Here is a 16,858-nt window from a genome sequence, read left to right as displayed (position 1 = left end):
TTTTTGTGATGATTGCGGTTTCTTTGGGGATTTTCTTGGATTTTGCCCTCGTTTGATCATGTATTCTCGAGCTGGATTTCTAATAATGTGGTTGAGTTGAGTTTTAATGAGGTTCTTTAGCTGTCGATCGATGATCCGGGGTTGATTTTCTGTTCTGTTTTTGAATTTTTATGAAGGACTTGATGATGATTCTTCGATAGTTCTTGTTGGTTTGTTTTTGTATAATGGAAGGATGTCATTTGAGTTTGAATCTGATGTGATTAAAGATAGTGAAAAGACATTGTTCTTACGATCTTTGTATCATTGTGTTGTTTCTTTTGTGAGTGAAGTGAGATATTTATTGGTGTTTTTGTTCTTAAGCCTTGCCACTGTTCTGGAATTATAGGTCATTTAAAGAGCTCTCTCGTGTATAAAATAGAAAAATGGACAGTAAACTGACAAATGATCTTGAGAGGCTTTATGGTGAGAATCCGATAGTTGCTCGTGAGAATGTACGTACTGAGGAATCAGTTCATCCGAGAATGACTTCGATGGTTGCAGATTCCTGTAAGGGCTCGTCTTTGGAGAACGGAAAGGTCATGATGAATGAGCTTCAGCAATCAACAGCTCAATTTCGGACGGGGGAAAGTAACCGGGCGATCAGAGACCACCGGTCATTGACATCTGCAGTCGAGAAATTAAGTTTGGGTGCGGAGAGGTCGGGGAAAACTTGGTTGAAGAATGATCAATTTGAAAACTATATGAATAAGCAATCATTCATTTCTGAAGCACCAATGGTAGCTGATCCTTCTTTGAGGTCTTCACATCATTTGAACAATGGCTATTATGATATTCATATGAAAGTTCATAGCCCTCAGATATCAATCCCACCAAGGCCTGTTTCTGATGGCCTTCAGCCATTTGAAACTCCTTCCCCTGTTATGCCATCGACTCATGAAATGCCTGCGATGCCATTTCCTATATCGTCTCATCTCGAGAAAATGTTGCCGAGTGGTCTATCCCCTATGCATTTTATGCATCCACAACAAATGAATCATGGCCAAATGGGTTCGAATTGTACAAAAGAAGAGCTTGTCAACTCCGGCATGATGCAAGGGCAGCACCAGTACCTTCATGATCTTCATAATCAGCAACTGGAGTATTCAAATCAATTCGAGTCGTTTGGTAACGCTACATTCGGGAAGTTGCGGTTTCTGAGAAGTCCTAAGAAGAAATGTTGTTTTGAGTATCCAGTTTCCCACAATCTTGAGCAGTCTAAACATGATGGATTCTCCAATGGGGCTGCAAATTACGCGGGTTCAGGTATATCAAATCATGTTTTTTCGACACCGTATGTAGATACATTAGACGGCCAGGATAAAAGTTTCAAGCAATGTTCTCCTAGAAAGATCCCCATTATGACTCATGGACTGAATGTAGTTGATTGTATGAAAGTTCCATCTGTCGATGCCGAGAAACAAAAATATTTTATGCGCCAAAACAGATATCTTTGTCAAAGTTGTTATTTTAGGCAGTTCGGTTTTCCTTCGACCGCTACGGATTGCGTCTGTCATGAGAACTTAAGGGTATCTGCTATGTTGTCTAGTTATGCAAAACATAAGACCGAGATACCGCCTCTACAATGTAACTCTCTCGATGAAGCCACGGGTAAAATATATCTCATGGCTAAAGACCAACACGGTTGTCGTTTCTTGCAACGAATGTTCAGTGAGGGTACTAAGGAAGATATCGACATGATTTTCAATGAAATCATTCAACATGTTTCTGAGCTCATGATAGATCCTTTTGGAAACTATTTAATACAGAAGCTCCTTGGAGTTTGTGATGAGGATCAACGTCTTCAAATTCTTTACCAGGTTAACCGACCCGGTGAACTCATTCGAATTTCGTGTAATATGCACGGGTATGCTCTATCACTGTTTGTCTCTTTACCTCCGTTCAGCCATCATTTTCGTGTCTAAAATATTAATGTTTCGAAACTACAGGACTCGTGCTGTTCAGAAGCTTATTGAGACCCTCAAAACCCCAGAGCAGTTTTCCATGATTGTCTCCTTATTGAAGCCTGGGATAGTGATTCTCATGAAAAACATTAATGGTAACCATGTAGCACAGCATTGCTTGCAGTTTTTGGTGTCTGAATATATTGAGGTAAGGGGTCTCCTTTGTGGATTCGCTTTCGCAAACATTTTTGTGATGAAATGAAATCCTGGCAATGAATTATTTTGCAGTTCCTTTTCGATGCTGCAACGAAATGTTGTGCCGAGGTTGCCACTGATCGACATGGTTGTTGTGTGCTTCAAAAATGCCTTTCTTGTTCTGATCATAGACAACGAGATCGATTGTTAACCGCGGTTGTATGTAATGCTTTATTTCTTTCCCAAGACCAATACGGGTAATTCTACTTTTGATCTTTATATTGTTCGTGGACTCCGTTCTATGTTGTTTTGCAGCATTGTGATTCGGTTCTTTAACCAGTTTTTCAACTCGTTGACTATGCATGATTTAGTCTCTGAACTTTAATATGCAACGATTGATCTTTAGAACTAGCACTTGATTTTGTGATAGTAATGTTTCGAAACCGAGCGCTTGGTTTTGCATTGGAACGATGCAGGAACTATGTTGTGCAATATGAGTCTACTTTTGATCTTGATAATGTTCATGGACTCCGTTCCCTGTTGTTTTGCAGCATTGTGATTCGGTTCTTTAACTAGTTTTTCAACTCGTTCATTATGCATGATTTAGTCTCTGAACTTTAATATGTAACGATTGATCTTTGGAACTAGCGCTTGATTTTGTGATAGTAATGTTTCGAAACCGAGCACTTGATTTTGCATTGGAACGATGTAGGAACTATGTTGTGCAATTTGCGTTCGACCTTGCGCGTAATCCTACTGCAATTCCTTGGGTGATATCTGGTATCTTGAAACGTTTAGAGGGCCATTTTGCGGACTTGTCGATTCAGAAATATAGCAGTAATGTTGTCGAAAAATGTGCTTCTATTGGAGAGGAATATCTGACGAAAATTATCGATGAGTTGATAAACGACGAACGATTCAGTCAAATTATGCTTAACCCATATGGAAACTACGCAGTTCAAGCAGTGTTGGCTCATTCTGGGATTTGCAAAGTGAGTATCAAACTTGAACTGTTTGATAAACGGTGATGAATGATTTGCTGAATTACATGAATGTTTGTGTTTGTTAAACAGGGTTCTTCTCTTCATGCTAATCTTGTGGCTGCAATCAGACCGCACGTCCCGTTGCTTAGGACGAACATGTACGGGAAGAAAGTGCTCGGAATGCTCGGAAAAGTGAACTGACCGACGCAATCGACAAAGATTGGCTGTAACCTGCATTTCTTGTTGTTGTTGTTGGTCAAAAAAGGACAGGACATGGCTTGTCTTTCTGCTCTCAAGTGTTGCTGTTTTGTTCTATTGTTCTTTTGTTTGTCAGGAGCTTAGCTGCAAGTGTTCAACTAGTCTTTCTCCTCAAGTCACTTGTTATTTTGTTCTCTTGTTCTCTTGTTCTTTTGTTTGTTAAGGAGCTTAGGCCATTAACCATGGCTGCAAGTGTGCAACTAGGTCTTATTATTTTGTTCTTTTGTTTGTTTGTTTGTTAAGGAGCTTAAGCCATTTAACATGGTTCGTCTCCATCTCTATCCATGGTTCATCCCCGGACGATGAACGGATTTCCCTTTTTTGTAGAGTCGTTGTTGTATTGGAGACCGAGATGACGATGAATGATAAGCTTAGGCTCTTTTTAGTAGCAACATTGTACAGACTTGCAAACTCTTTACTCTTTTAAATTAGTCATCTGGCTAAATTTACATTTTACATTATTACTTGTCACAATTGAGCTAACCCTAAGCGATTGTGCGACACTCACTTTCCTACGACAAGTGAGCTAACCCTAAGCGATGCTTGAGCCTCTAGGCTTGGTTTAAGAAGGTTTTAGAAATTGAGGGCAGAGAGATTTTTGAAAGAGATTTTGAAAGAGACATTATATATGTAAGCAAGAGAGTAACAACAACGGCTCACAGTATATAACTTTTGGTAGGGAGAAGTTGACACGTGCACTTACAAAACAAACATATAACCCTATTACTAATCTTNAAGACCAATACGGGTAATTCTACTTTTGATCTTTATATTGTTCGTGGACTCCGTTCTATGTTGTTTTGCAGCATTGTGATTCGGTTCTTTAACCAGTTTTTCAACTCGTTGACTATGCATGATTTAGTCTCTGAACTTTAATATGCAACGATTGATCTTTAGAACTAGCACTTGATTTTGTGATAGTAATGTTTCGAAACCGAGCGCTTGGTTTTGCATTGGAACGATGCAGGAACTATGTTGTGCAATATGAGTCTACTTTTGATCTTGATAATGTTCATGGACTCCGTTCCCTGTTGTTTTGCAGCATTGTGATTCGGTTCTTTAACTAGTTTTTCAACTCGTTCATTATGCATGATTTAGTCTCTGAACTTTAATATGTAACGATTGATCTTTGGAACTAGCGCTTGATTTTGTGATAGTAATGTTTCGAAACCGAGCACTTGATTTTGCATTGGAACGATGTAGGAACTATGTTGTGCAATTTGCGTTCGACCTTGCGCGTAATCCTACTGCAATTCCTTGGGTGATATCTGGTATCTTGAAACGTTTAGAGGGCCATTTTGCGGACTTGTCGATTCAGAAATATAGCAGTAATGTTGTCGAAAAATGTGCTTCTATTGGAGAGGAATATCTGACGAAAATTATCGATGAGTTGATAAACGACGAACGATTCAGTCAAATTATGCTTAACCCATATGGAAACTACGCAGTTCAAGCAGTGTTGGCTCATTCTGGGATTTGCAAAGTGAGTATCAAACTTGAACTGTTTGATAAACGGTGATGAATGATTTGCTGAATTACATGAATGTTTGTGTTTGTTAAACAGGGTTCTTCTCTTCATGCTAATCTTGTGGCTGCAATCAGACCGCACGTCCCGTTGCTTAGGACGAACATGTACGGGAAGAAAGTGCTCGGAATGCTCGGAAAAGTGAACTGACCGACGCAATCGACAAAGATTGGCTGTAACCTGCATTTCTTGTTGTTGTTGTTGGTCAAAAAAGGACAGGACATGGCTTGTCTTTCTGCTCTCAAGTGTTGCTGTTTTGTTCTATTGTTCTTTTGTTTGTCAGGAGCTTAGCTGCAAGTGTTCAACTAGTCTTTCTCCTCAAGTCACTTGTTATTTTGTTCTCTTGTTCTCTTGTTCTTTTGTTTGTTAAGGAGCTTAGGCCATTAACCATGGCTGCAAGTGTGCAACTAGGTCTTATTATTTTGTTCTTTTGTTTGTTTGTTTGTTAAGGAGCTTAAGCCATTTAACATGGTTCGTCTCCATCTCTATCCATGGTTCATCCCCGGACGATGAACGGATTTCCCTTTTTTGTAGAGTCGTTGTTGTATTGGAGACCGAGATGACGATGAATGATAAGCTTAGGCTCTTTTTAGTAGCAACATTGTACAGACTTGCAAACTCTTTACTCTTTTAAATTAGTCATCTGGCTAAATTTACATTTTACATTATTACTTGTCACAATTGAGCTAACCCTAAGCGATTGTGCGACACTCACTTTCCTACGACAAGTGAGCTAACCCTAAGCGATGCTTGAGCCTCTAGGCTTGGTTTAAGAAGGTTTTAGAAATTGAGGGCAGAGAGATTTTTGAAAGAGATTTTGAAAGAGACATTATATATGTAAGCAAGAGAGTAACAACAACGGCTCACAGTATATAACTTTTGGTAGGGAGAAGTTGACACGTGCACTTACAAAACAAACATATAACCCTATTACTAATCTTATGGAACAAATATTTGATCATATTATAATTGGTTGTTTTGATTTTTGCTTCTCACGGTAAAGTTCAATGTGCTCGTATTTTCGTGCTTGTGCTACGGTTAAGTTATCCTCATCGGATAATTTGTCCAACCCAAGGATAGCTATAATGTCCTGCAGTTCTTTGTAACATTGTAAGGTTTGTTTAGCTTTTTGCGCAGTTTCATAATGTTCTTCACCAGTGATCCGAGTTTGTAGCATAGTTGACGTTGAATCTAAAGGATCTACTGATGTATATGAGAAATGAAGGGGTTAAAAGCTAGAAAGTCTAGTAGGACATGGTTTATAAGATGGGTTACTTGTTCGAGTCTCACTCCGTGCTTTCTCACCAAAAGGATAAGCAAGGTTTTACAAATTATCCCCTTATAAGATACAACCACGACTAAAGAATATGCCTAGTTAGTTTTGAAGCCCTACTCTAATTCATTGCTACACGATCTAAACTAGAATATTGAACCGAAAGGGCTCGGGGAATCCAAAGAGCTCATTGTCACACGCTCAGTCAAGTTAAGCTAAAAGAGAAAAACGACGGTCCTTCCAACCAAGCAAGCGACCAACCAATTCCAGCAATTGCAGCCATAGCCACTTGCAACAACGGTCCTTCCAATCAAGCAAGCAACCAACCAATTCCAACGATCGTAGCGATAGCCACTTCCAACCCTCACCAATGGTTCTAACATAAAATAAAAATAAACACAACAACAGCCTTTAAAATTATTTTATTAAAAAATAGTTATTTAATTTTTTAAAAAAACCATGGAAATATTTTTTTTTACCATAATCCATTATTTAAAAAAAAAAATCAAATCCTTAAAAAAAAAAAAAAAAAAATCTAAAATACAAAAAAACAATAAACAAATCCTAACTTAATCAAATATTCATTTAAAAAAAAAAAAAAAAGGGATAAAATATTGAAGAGAGAGAAAAAAAAAATATAAAAAATTAGTTTTGATTTTGATGAACAATCCAAAAGAAACAAAAAAGAATGAAAAGAGCGGAAAACGTAACAATCTAAATCCATGCATGATACTGCTTTGATATTTTCCAATCTCTCTTTGTTTTTCCTATAATCTCTCCTCCTTTAATCCCTTCTCTCCTTCTTCACGCCGCCGCTCTTCTTCTTCTTCTTCTTCTTCTTCTTCTTCTCTTCCATTGCATCCTTTATATTCATACTTTCCCTACTTTTGGCCTTCTTCCTCCCCTCTCTTTGCTGTTTCTCATCCCCTACTCGGTTAGTTTTCTTTGATCTCTTACGTTTCGAGCTCTTCAGGACTGATTTTTTGTGATCAAGTTGTGTGTCTATGATCGATCATCTTTTCGGCGCTTTCTCTGATGTGGATTTCGGTTTTTTCTGCTTTTCGGGAATTTTATACGTCGATTTGTTTTTTTGTTTTTTTGTTTTTTTTTGTGTGTGTTTGCATGTGTTTTTCCCCTTTCTTGCATTGATCGTTTTGTTCTTCTTTTCTTGTTAATGTTCTGTTGGAGTTGGCTGATACTTAAGCAATTTGTTCTTGATTCTATCTCAATGTTCTGTTCTTACTGTTGTCTTGATGGGTACAGTCGATTAGTGGGTGATCGCCTAAAATTTCTGGGCTAGGTGATCTTTTATTGGATTGTGATTGATGATTCTTGTTTGAGATTTCGTTGTTCTTTGTCTGGGTTGTGGGATTTCAGTGATTTGGTTGTTTCTTTTTGCAATGTAGGCTGGAAATTTGATGGAATTGTGAGCTGATCATTGATACTATAAACTGTATGCGTGTGTTTTGCTGCTTGGCAGGCTGAAGGCTGATATATTTGTGTCGTTGTATCATTTATTCTTCAAGAGGGAGTGTTCTTGTTCGTTATAACAATGGAAGATATGGGTTCTGAACTGGAGATTGAGGACCTTGCAAGGCTTATTGGTGACGAGATTCCAAATGTTGCATCTGGTAATGCACATGCTGAAGAAAAGGGGTTGTTTTCAATACCTGTGGGTCCCTATGAAGAGACTTCCATTAGAAACTTCCATGGCAATGGGAATTTGATGGATGGAAATGTCTCTATGAGTACACTCCAGCAATCCTCCATGGATCAAATGCTAACTAGGAAAGATGCTATGCCAGGAGACCAGTCCTTGGCACTTGCATTTGAAAAGTTGAACTTCGGTGGTGAGGCGAAGGGGCATACTTGGAAATCATTGCAGGGTCATGCCATTAGGTTGGAGGATCATTACTCAGATAACTTGATCAAACAATTAGTCAATATGGATACATCGGCGTTAGGTGCTTTGGATTCTTCAAATCACTTGATTAATGGTGTTCATGATCCTCATGTGATAAGACTTGGCCACCAAAACTCTCCTTCTAGACTTATACCTGATCAGTACAAAAAGTGGCAGGCTGGTCAGCTTCAGCCATTGGAGACTTCCTCCCCTGCTATGCCATTGACTTACGAGGTGGCAAATGTGTCTGCTCAGAATTTGCAGTTTCCTATCACATCTCAAAGGCAGCAAATAATCCATAATGGGCAGTCTCATGTTCAGTACATACATCCGCAACAGATAAATCGTCAGCAAATGGGTTGGAATTATACCGAAGAGGAGCAGTATCCATACCCGCAGCATCTTTATATTCAGCAACGTTGGCTTCCAAATCAATCACATGAGAATCATTCAAGTAGGATTTCATGTCAGAGTGGTAAGCAGAAATATTATGAGGTTCCAATTGCTCGCCATCTCGAGCAGTTGAATCGTGAACCATCTTGGGAGGCATGTGCATTTCATAGTGTTTCAAAGCAGTTAAATCCTGCATTTTCAACGCGCTATATGGACACAGTTCAAGGTATGGAGAAAGTTTCCTTTCCTAAAAAGATACTTGCTAGGAATACTCGACTGAACGCAGTTGATGCTATGAGGTTTATGTCTATTGGTGCTGATAAATCAGCCAATCATGTTGACCGAAGTAGAATTGTCCGCTCAAATAGCTATGTTCGGCACAACAATTTTGCTCCAGCTACTGAACGCATTTTTCGTAATGAACTAAGCTCATCTGCTTTGTACTTGGAATCTGCAAATCTCAAGTTAGTGCCTGAAAGATTTAACTCTGTTGATGAAGTCAGAGGTAAAATATTTCTAATGGCAAAAGACCAACATGGTTGCCGTTTCTTGCAACGGAAATTTATGGAGGGTACTGATGACGATATTGAGAAGATTTTCAATGAAATCATTGATCATGTTGTTGACCTTATGGTAGATCCTTTTGGAAACTATCTAGTACAGAAGCTGCTTGAAGTTTGCAATGAAGATCAGCGGATGAAATTTCTACGTAGAATTACACAGAACCATGGTGAAATTATTCTAGTCTCATGTGACATGCATGGGTATGCTCTTTTCCTTTCATTTTATATGCCTCAATGGTCGAACACAAGAATTTATGGACTTCATTGCATTTTTTTTTAATGTTTTTAATTTTTCTTCCAAATTCATTTTTCTCAATCACAGGACTCGTGCTGTTCAGAAGGTTATTGAGACTCTTAAAACCCAAGAGCAAGTTTTCATGATTGTCTCGTCTTTGAAGTCTGGTATGGTGACTCTGATGAAAAACGTAAACGGAAACCATGTGGCACAACATTGCCTTGATTATTTAATGCCTAGCAGTGAGGTCAGGATTATATTTTCTAGCTCTGTTTCTTTGAATTTGTTCGTTTCAAGTGAGAAGGTGCTTGCCTTTTCATCTGTAGTTTAGAACTACAAAAAGGTGTTTACCTTTTTTTATTTGATCTCTTTCCCTTTTAGTCCTTTTTTCTGGGGAGTTTTGCTATTTTTCATTCAAATTGTTCCTTTGGTTATGCCCCATTCAAGTGATAGCAAGTCTCCGAAAGTATTTGATAGGCCTTTTACGTAGTTTACCTATGAGAGGAGAATGTATGGAAGCCATGGATAATTTCTGGTAGCCAAGGTGGCACCCTTGAGATTAAGATATTTTGTCAGCAACTGCAAGTAGTTTTTTTTTTTTTTTTTTTTTTTTTTTTTTTTTTTTTTTTTTTTTTTTTTTTTTTTTTTTTTTTTTTTTTTTTTTTTTTTTTTTTTTTTTTTTNGTTGAATCGTGAACCATCTTGGGAGGCATGTGCATTTCATAGTGTTTCAAAGCAGTTAAATCCTGCATTTTCAACGCGCTATATGGACACAGTTCAAGGTATGGAGAAAGTTTCCTTTCCTAAAAAGATACTTGCTAGGAATACTCGACTGAACGCAGTTGATGCTATGAGGTTTATGTCTATTGGTGCTGATAAATCAGCCAATCATGTTGACCGAAGTAGAATTGTCCGCTCAAATAGCTATGTTCGGCACAACAATTTTGCTCCAGCTACTGAACGCATTTTTCGTAATGAACTAAGCTCATCTGCTTTGTACTTGGAATCTGCAAATCTCAAGTTAGTGCCTGAAAGATTTAACTCTGTTGATGAAGTCAGAGGTAAAATATTTCTAATGGCAAAAGACCAACATGGTTGCCGTTTCTTGCAACGGAAATTTATGGAGGGTACTGATGACGATATTGAGAAGATTTTCAATGAAATCATTGATCATGTTGTTGACCTTATGGTAGATCCTTTTGGAAACTATCTAGTACAGAAGCTGCTTGAAGTTTGCAATGAAGATCAGCGGATGAAATTTCTACGTAGAATTACACAGAACCATGGTGAAATTATTCTAGTCTCATGTGACATGCATGGGTATGCTCTTTTCCTTTCATTTTATATGCCTCAATGGTCGAACACAAGAATTTATGGACTTCATTGCATTTTTTTTTAATGTTTTTAATTTTTCTTCCAAATTCATTTTTCTCAATCACAGGACTCGTGCTGTTCAGAAGGTTATTGAGACTCTTAAAACCCAAGAGCAAGTTTTCATGATTGTCTCGTCTTTGAAGTCTGGTATGGTGACTCTGATGAAAAACGTAAACGGAAACCATGTGGCACANAGTTCGAAGGGTAGAATGACAAGAAGCAAGAATTTCGAAGAAGTCTGTATATGAGGAAAGGATTTAATTGAAAATCTGAGTGCACAGGTCCCAGCTTTTTACTTCCTTTCAAATTTTTTGTTTCTCCCAAATTTTTCTTAGCCTTTTCCCAGCAACAATTAATATATCCACATCTTTAAATGTGCTGAGAAAATTGTCATGTATATGGTTTTATAGAATCAGGTGAGTGGAACATTGAAGAAAGCGAGGTTAAGAGGTTATGATAAGTTAAACACCGGAGTTTTCAATGATGCTTGAATGACTATAGACTTTTGTTTTTGCATCTGTGTTTCTAAATCTGCTAGAAAATTACTTTCTCTCAAGTACTTGTGCTCCCTCCCTCCTTAAAAAGTGAAACGTGACAACCCGACAAGCAGTTTATTCTCTCTCTATAATTTCTTTGTCAATGTTTTCCGTAGATCCTTATATTGTTCGTTTGGAAGTTATATGGTTTAATTGGTAAAGTAAGGAGTTATATCAATCACTAACAATCTTTTTAGACTTGAGCCTGCTGTCTTTTCAGTTTGACTGTTGTTACTGAATATAATACCATTTTTAGCCATATTGATATTGATGGATCAACTTTTTTTTTTGGGTCCAAATTTGGTGGAAGTATATATGATTTGCATGGTTGGGATTCTTTGATCTTTTAATCAGGCGTGTGTAACCCCCCTCCTCCTCCTCCAAAACTGGTCTTTGACATTGAGGAAGATTCATTTTGTAACATGAATTCTGTGAAACAAATAATTAATTCTGGGGTTATCACGTTCGCTGCAGGTACTGTTTGATGCTGTAAGAAATAGTTGTGTTGATCTTGCGACTGATCGTCATGGTTGCTGTGTGCTTCAAAAATACCTCACTTGTTCCAATAGCGTACTCCGAGATAATTTAATCAGTGAGATTGCTCACAATGCGTTGGTTATTTCCCAAGATCAATATGGGTAATTAACTCTTTCTTTCTTTTTTTCTTTTCTTTTTCCTCTAACCTTTTCTTTAATATGCGTTGCTCACAATGCGTTGGATATATCTTTGTTTCCTTAATTTTTATTCCAAAACCCTTTTCTTCATTTGATCCAAAACGATTCTGAATTTTAAGAATTATTCTTTACGTAGCCACAGGATCATGTTGGACCCTTTTAGAATTTCCAAATTTCTAAATTTAATCGGTCTCTTTTCTAATGTCTTTTCTCATTTGTATTTGACTACTTCGAGAGCATTTTGTTTTCTTTTTTTGCTTTCGTATAACTGAATAATTCATGTGAGATAAACTGCTTTGTAGATGCTTGGAAAATTTCAACTTGTTACCAATCCGGTGGGTCATGGTCCTTCTTATGCCTTGCTCATGGCTGCATGGCCATACCAACCTTTCTATTCATTTTTCATTATATGTCTTCTTTTGTATGTTCATCTTATTTCCTTCTACTTTTGTAAGCGTATGACTTTTAATATGCAAGTTTACCATAGACAATTTGCCTCATAATATACGATAGGGGATACAACAAATTATCAAAATTTCCTATCTAGGCTCTATGTTATCAATGCTTTTCTGGTTCCTTATTGCTTGCTAGTGCATAAAATTGGCTTTCTCAGAATGCTTTCCGAAACGTTCTCTAAAAATATTTTCTAACCCTGTTTTTTAAAGCCGTTTCAGTTGGTTAACTTATTCAAGGGCTTGAGTAAGTGCCGCACAATCGCTTTATAAGTCTCGATGAAGGGCAATTGTGACATTGTTAACCCCAAAACATATACAAAATTCGTGATTTTTCTGACAATGGCTGCATTCTGGAGATGTATATATTCAACTCCAATTCCAATATGAATATTGGAGTTGACTTGGGACTATGGATTAGAACTGACAAGTTATATTTCACTAAATTATATTATATGCAGGAACTATGTTGTGCAATTCATCCTAAGGCTTAAGCGTCGATGGTATACGGAAGCTATAGTCAAACAGTTAGAGGGTAGTTTTGGTGACTTGGCCATGCAGAAGTATAGTAGTAATGTTGTTGAAAAATGCCTTGAATCTGCAAGGGAATGCGGAGATATCTCTAAAATTGTGCTCGAATTGATCAATGATCTGCGATTTGATAAAATCATGCAGGACCCATATGGCAATTACGCAATTCAAACTGCATTGGGTAGTACAAAGGTTAGCAGGGCCAATATTTCCCTTCTCTTTTTGGTATCTGTGTTCATATGTATGAGGAATGTGTGAAAGTCTAGGATGTTAATTTTTTTGTGCAAGGAACGTAGTACCACTTTTAACACTTTTAACACCTTCGGCACCTTCAACACCTTCTGTTGTCGAATGGTGCCTGTAACTTTTTCAAATTTATATCTTGAAAAGTTAGAACAAAAGTCAGACATCATGAAAAACACTACACATCCCATGTTGTTATGTCATACCAACTACAAACTTGAGAATTTTGCTGATCAGGTTACAGAAAAGCCCTCCAACTATAACTGAGTTTCTTTCCGACCAAAAAAATGCGCCACATGGCCGTTGTAATCATGACGTAATTATGATCTCAGTCTTGTTCTTTTAGCATAGAGTCCTTTTTTGCAGTTAGTCTTGGACGCCTCCTTTTCTACTCGAAGGTCATAACACTTTGGTCTATGGAAATTTGAATGCAAAATGTCGACTTTTCTTTAAGATTACGGTGTCTGAATGTTCCTTCACTTTTCTATTTCAAATGAAGGTTTATGGTAGCGTTAGTGTTTACATTTATAGGTGATTGTCGAACTGATTTCTAATGCAATTAGATCAATGTTTTTCGGCTGCAGGGTACTCTTCATTCTAAACTCGTGGAAGCCATAAAGCTGCATGCGCCTGTACTTAGGACGAGTCCATACGGAAAGAAAGTCCTTGTGGTACTTGGAAAATCAAACTAACTGGTTACAAAGCGCTTTGTCTAGTCTTTGTTTCAACTTGGTAAGAAAGCATGACTAATATTTGTTTTCCTTCAGTACTTTTTTGTAAAGAGTTTAGGCAGAGGTCTATCTGGAAAGAAAAACTTATCAAAGGTGAAGACATATCGAAATCTTCACTCCTAATTTTCGTTTCGGGTAAAGGTTTAGGATGCTTAAACGATGGCTGAGGTCTAGCTGGCCATGTTGTTTTTTGTCGTTTGTTTATTTATTTATTTATTTATTCCGTTTATTGGACATAGTAAATAAAGAGGTGGTGAGGGTATAGAGAAGGGTCATGGAGTGTTGTACATTTGTTGGGATTCTGTTTCTGAAGCTCAATGCTTGTAGAAGATGAAGAAGGGTGGGTAAATTGTGATAAAAGAAGAGGCTTTTTTTGGCTGAGAAACTGAGGTAGCTTTGTACAATGCTGCTGCTGCTGTTGTTGCTGTTGCTATCTTTTTTGGTTGGGCTGTGTAATTACCACTCCTGTGAATTATAGCAATTTGAACTCTTGTTTATTGTTCTGCCTTTTTCTTGTCTGAATTTGCAATGTTTATGATGCTTCTTTACGAACTCTTGTTTATGATGCTTCTTTACGCACCCCTTCCTTTTCCTGTTCTATCTAGGAACGGTTTGTTTTCTAGGCCAACACGAGTTTAGCTTAATTGGACAGGTAAAACAGGTTGTTTTCTAGGCCAATACGAATTTAGTTCAATTGGTCAGGTAAAATGGGTTATTTTCTAGGCCAATACGAATTTAGTTCAATTGGTCAGGTAAAGCGGGTTATTTTCTAGGCCAATACGAGTTTAGTTCAATTGGTCAGGTAAAGCGGGTTATTTTCTAGGCCAATACGAGTTTAGTTCAATTGGTCAGGTAAAACGGGTTATTTTCTAGGCCAATACGAGTTTAGTTCAATTGGTCAGGTAAAACGGGTTATTTTCTAGGCCAATACGAGTTTAGTTCAATTGGTCAGGTAAAGCGGGTTATTTTCTAGGCCATTACGAGTTTAGTTCAATTGGTCAGGTAAAACGGGTTGTTTTCTAGGCCAATACGAGTTTAGTTCAATTGGTCAGGTAGAACGGGTTGTTTTTAGGCCAACACGAATTTAGTTCAACTGGTTAAGTAGAACGGGTTGTTTCTAGGCCAACACGAATTTAGTTCAACTGGTTAAGTAGAACGGGTTAGTTTCTAGGCCAATATGAGTTTAGTTCAACTAGTTAAGTAGAGTTGCTTTCTAAAGCTAACCTGAGTTTAGAGGTTTCTAAAGCTAACATGAGTTTAGAGGTTTCTAAAGCTAACATGAGTTTAGAGGTTTCTAAAGCTAACATGAGTTTAGAGGTTTCTAAAGCTAACATGAGTTTAGAGCTTTCTAAAGCTAACCTGAGTTTAGAGCTTTCTAAAGCTAACCTGAGTTTAGCTCAATTGGTAAGTAGAACCAATACGAGTTTAGTTCAATAGGTTAAGTAGAATGGGTTATTTTCTAGGCCAACAAGAGTTTTGCTCAATTGGTCAAGTAGAGCAGCTTGTTTCTAGGCCAACACAAGTTTAGCAAATCTCTTCCGAAGAAGAAAGAAAACTTGTTTAATAGGATGGGGATTATTTGATAATGGTTTTGGATTTTTATTTTCTAATTAAAATTGTTTTTAGGTTTTTATTTTATACCAGTATACATATATAATTTCAAAAACAATATTACTTCAATTAGTTTTCAATTTTTTTAAAACCTTCTTGAAAAATAGGTCGATATTGATTGTTTCATTTTATAATTAGATCATCCAACTGTGTTTGAAAAATTATTTAGTTTTTGAAAATTAAGTCTATTTGCTGGTACAAGAAATTCAATTTCGTTTTTGTAAATTAAAAATCAACGAGGAAAAGAAATGGAAGAAAAAATACAAGGGTACCCAAAACCGAGTCCAAAATGAAAGAGTCAAATTGATTCCGTGTAACGAGTAATTACTAGAAAGGTTCATTAAAAGAAGATCAACATTCTTAGTTTATACATAGTTATCTATCAACAATGTGCACTTTTTTTTTTTTTTATATGGTTGAATTATAAAAACTACAAAGTGCACTATAATGTTTTGTGACTCAATCATCAGAACTTTAAGTCAAAAGTGTCAAACCTCCTATTGAGTTTACACATCCAAATCTGAGCATGGGACACATCCAAATCTGGGCATGGAACATTGCATTGTAAGACTTAAAAAGTCTAGTTTGAGAGATGAAAGGTGAGATTGAAACGATCGGCCAAGGTTATCTCAAATACAGTAATAATAGAGTATGATTTTCTTGACGGACTTTCAAAAGAAATTCATGTGTTAATAATGCAGAAACTATGAGAAGCGTGTAAAAACGGTCCCTCACTTTCCATGTATATTCAAAATTAGTTAATTATGTTCTCGTGTAAGGAAATTGTGCGAGGGCATTTTAGTTATTTTTATATATGATGAAAATTTGTGAAGAATTTAACACTTAGAAAACCGCTTAATACGTAACATCTTTGAAATTCAACCCAAATATCATTACTAATTTTCTCTTTTTTTCAAAATTGAACTCAACCAAAAAAAAATATTATTCCAAATTGATCATTTTGACCAGAAATTTCCAACTAAATTCCATTTATTGAGTAATTTGAAGGTAAGGCAGAAGAATTAGAGAAGAAAAATACTTTTTTAGGGAAAATTAAATAATAAAAGGTCAAGCAATAAACACAGAAGATATCATCATGATTTCTTGTCAGAATAAACAAATAACAATGCCTAACACAACATCATAAATTTCCACAAATTAGTGGTTCTTTAATAAATAAATAAATAATATTGTAATTTTTTATAATTATTTTTATTTTGTTAATTAGACTTTGATATTTTAATCAACAAAAAAATAAAATATTTTTATCACCCTTTCTTTTACCTAGAAATTATCCCATCTTTTAAAATAAGGAAATGAAGGATGTGATAATATTAATTAAGCCACCAAATTTGACTAAGTTGTTTTTGTTGTTAATTACTTATTTAATTAAGATTTAGAAAAATATATTTTTATATAAAAATGAAATTTAAAGTGAT

The 16,858-nt window shown here is 36.5% G+C and overlaps 2 protein-coding genes across 4 annotated transcripts in view; both read left to right on the top strand.

The window, feature by feature from the left end:
* The window catches only part of LOC111792962, a 6,616-nt gene extending 1,114 nt beyond the window's left edge, over positions 1-5,502 (top strand). Inside the window, exons 2-10 of the mRNA XM_023674596.1 lie at positions 386-1,903; positions 1,986-2,148; positions 2,229-2,392; positions 2,848-3,127; positions 3,209-3,318; positions 3,453-3,568; positions 4,274-4,422; positions 4,506-4,859; positions 4,941-5,502. Coding sequence (XP_023530364.1) covers positions 423-1,903; positions 1,986-2,148; positions 2,229-2,392; positions 2,848-3,127; positions 3,209-3,318; positions 3,453-3,568; positions 4,274-4,422; positions 4,506-4,859; positions 4,941-5,051 — 2,928 coding nt within the window. The 5' untranslated portion in view covers positions 386-422 and the 3' untranslated portion in view covers positions 5,052-5,502. The remainder of the gene's footprint in view (positions 1-385; positions 1,904-1,985; positions 2,149-2,228; positions 2,393-2,847; positions 3,128-3,208; positions 3,319-3,452; positions 3,569-4,273; positions 4,423-4,505; positions 4,860-4,940) is intronic.
* A 1,400-nt stretch (positions 5,503-6,902) lies between these two features.
* Positions 6,903-14,311, top strand: LOC111792267 (pumilio homolog 12-like). 3 transcript variants are annotated; one of them, XM_023673629.1, is made up of 6 exons: positions 6,907-7,108; positions 7,581-9,234; positions 9,356-9,515; positions 11,652-11,815; positions 12,765-13,026; positions 13,662-14,311. In XM_023673629.1, the coding sequence occupies exons 2-6, from the start codon at positions 7,727-7,729 to the stop codon at positions 13,767-13,769; spliced, it is 2,202 nt and encodes a 733-aa protein (XP_023529397.1). In that variant the 5' UTR covers positions 6,907-7,108; positions 7,581-7,726; the 3' UTR covers positions 13,770-14,311. The 3 variants fall into 3 exon arrangements, with proteins under 3 accessions (XP_023529398.1, XP_023529397.1, XP_023529396.1); XM_023673628.1 differs by having other exon boundaries at positions 6,908-7,108; positions 7,655-9,234; XM_023673630.1 differs by lacking the exons at positions 12,765-13,026; positions 13,662-14,311 and adding an exon at positions 12,154-12,748 and having other exon boundaries at positions 6,903-7,108; positions 7,655-9,234.
* The last annotated feature ends 2,547 nt before the right edge of the window (positions 14,312-16,858 follow it).

This window comes from Cucurbita pepo, chromosome LG04 (assembly GCF_002806865.2).
Source record: "Cucurbita pepo subsp. pepo cultivar mu-cu-16 chromosome LG04, ASM280686v2, whole genome shotgun sequence".
Lineage (NCBI taxonomy): Eukaryota > Viridiplantae > Streptophyta > Magnoliopsida > Cucurbitales > Cucurbitaceae > Cucurbita > Cucurbita pepo.
The sequence above is the reverse complement of the archived record's forward strand: the minus strand, read 5'-3'. Positions and strand labels throughout refer to the sequence as shown.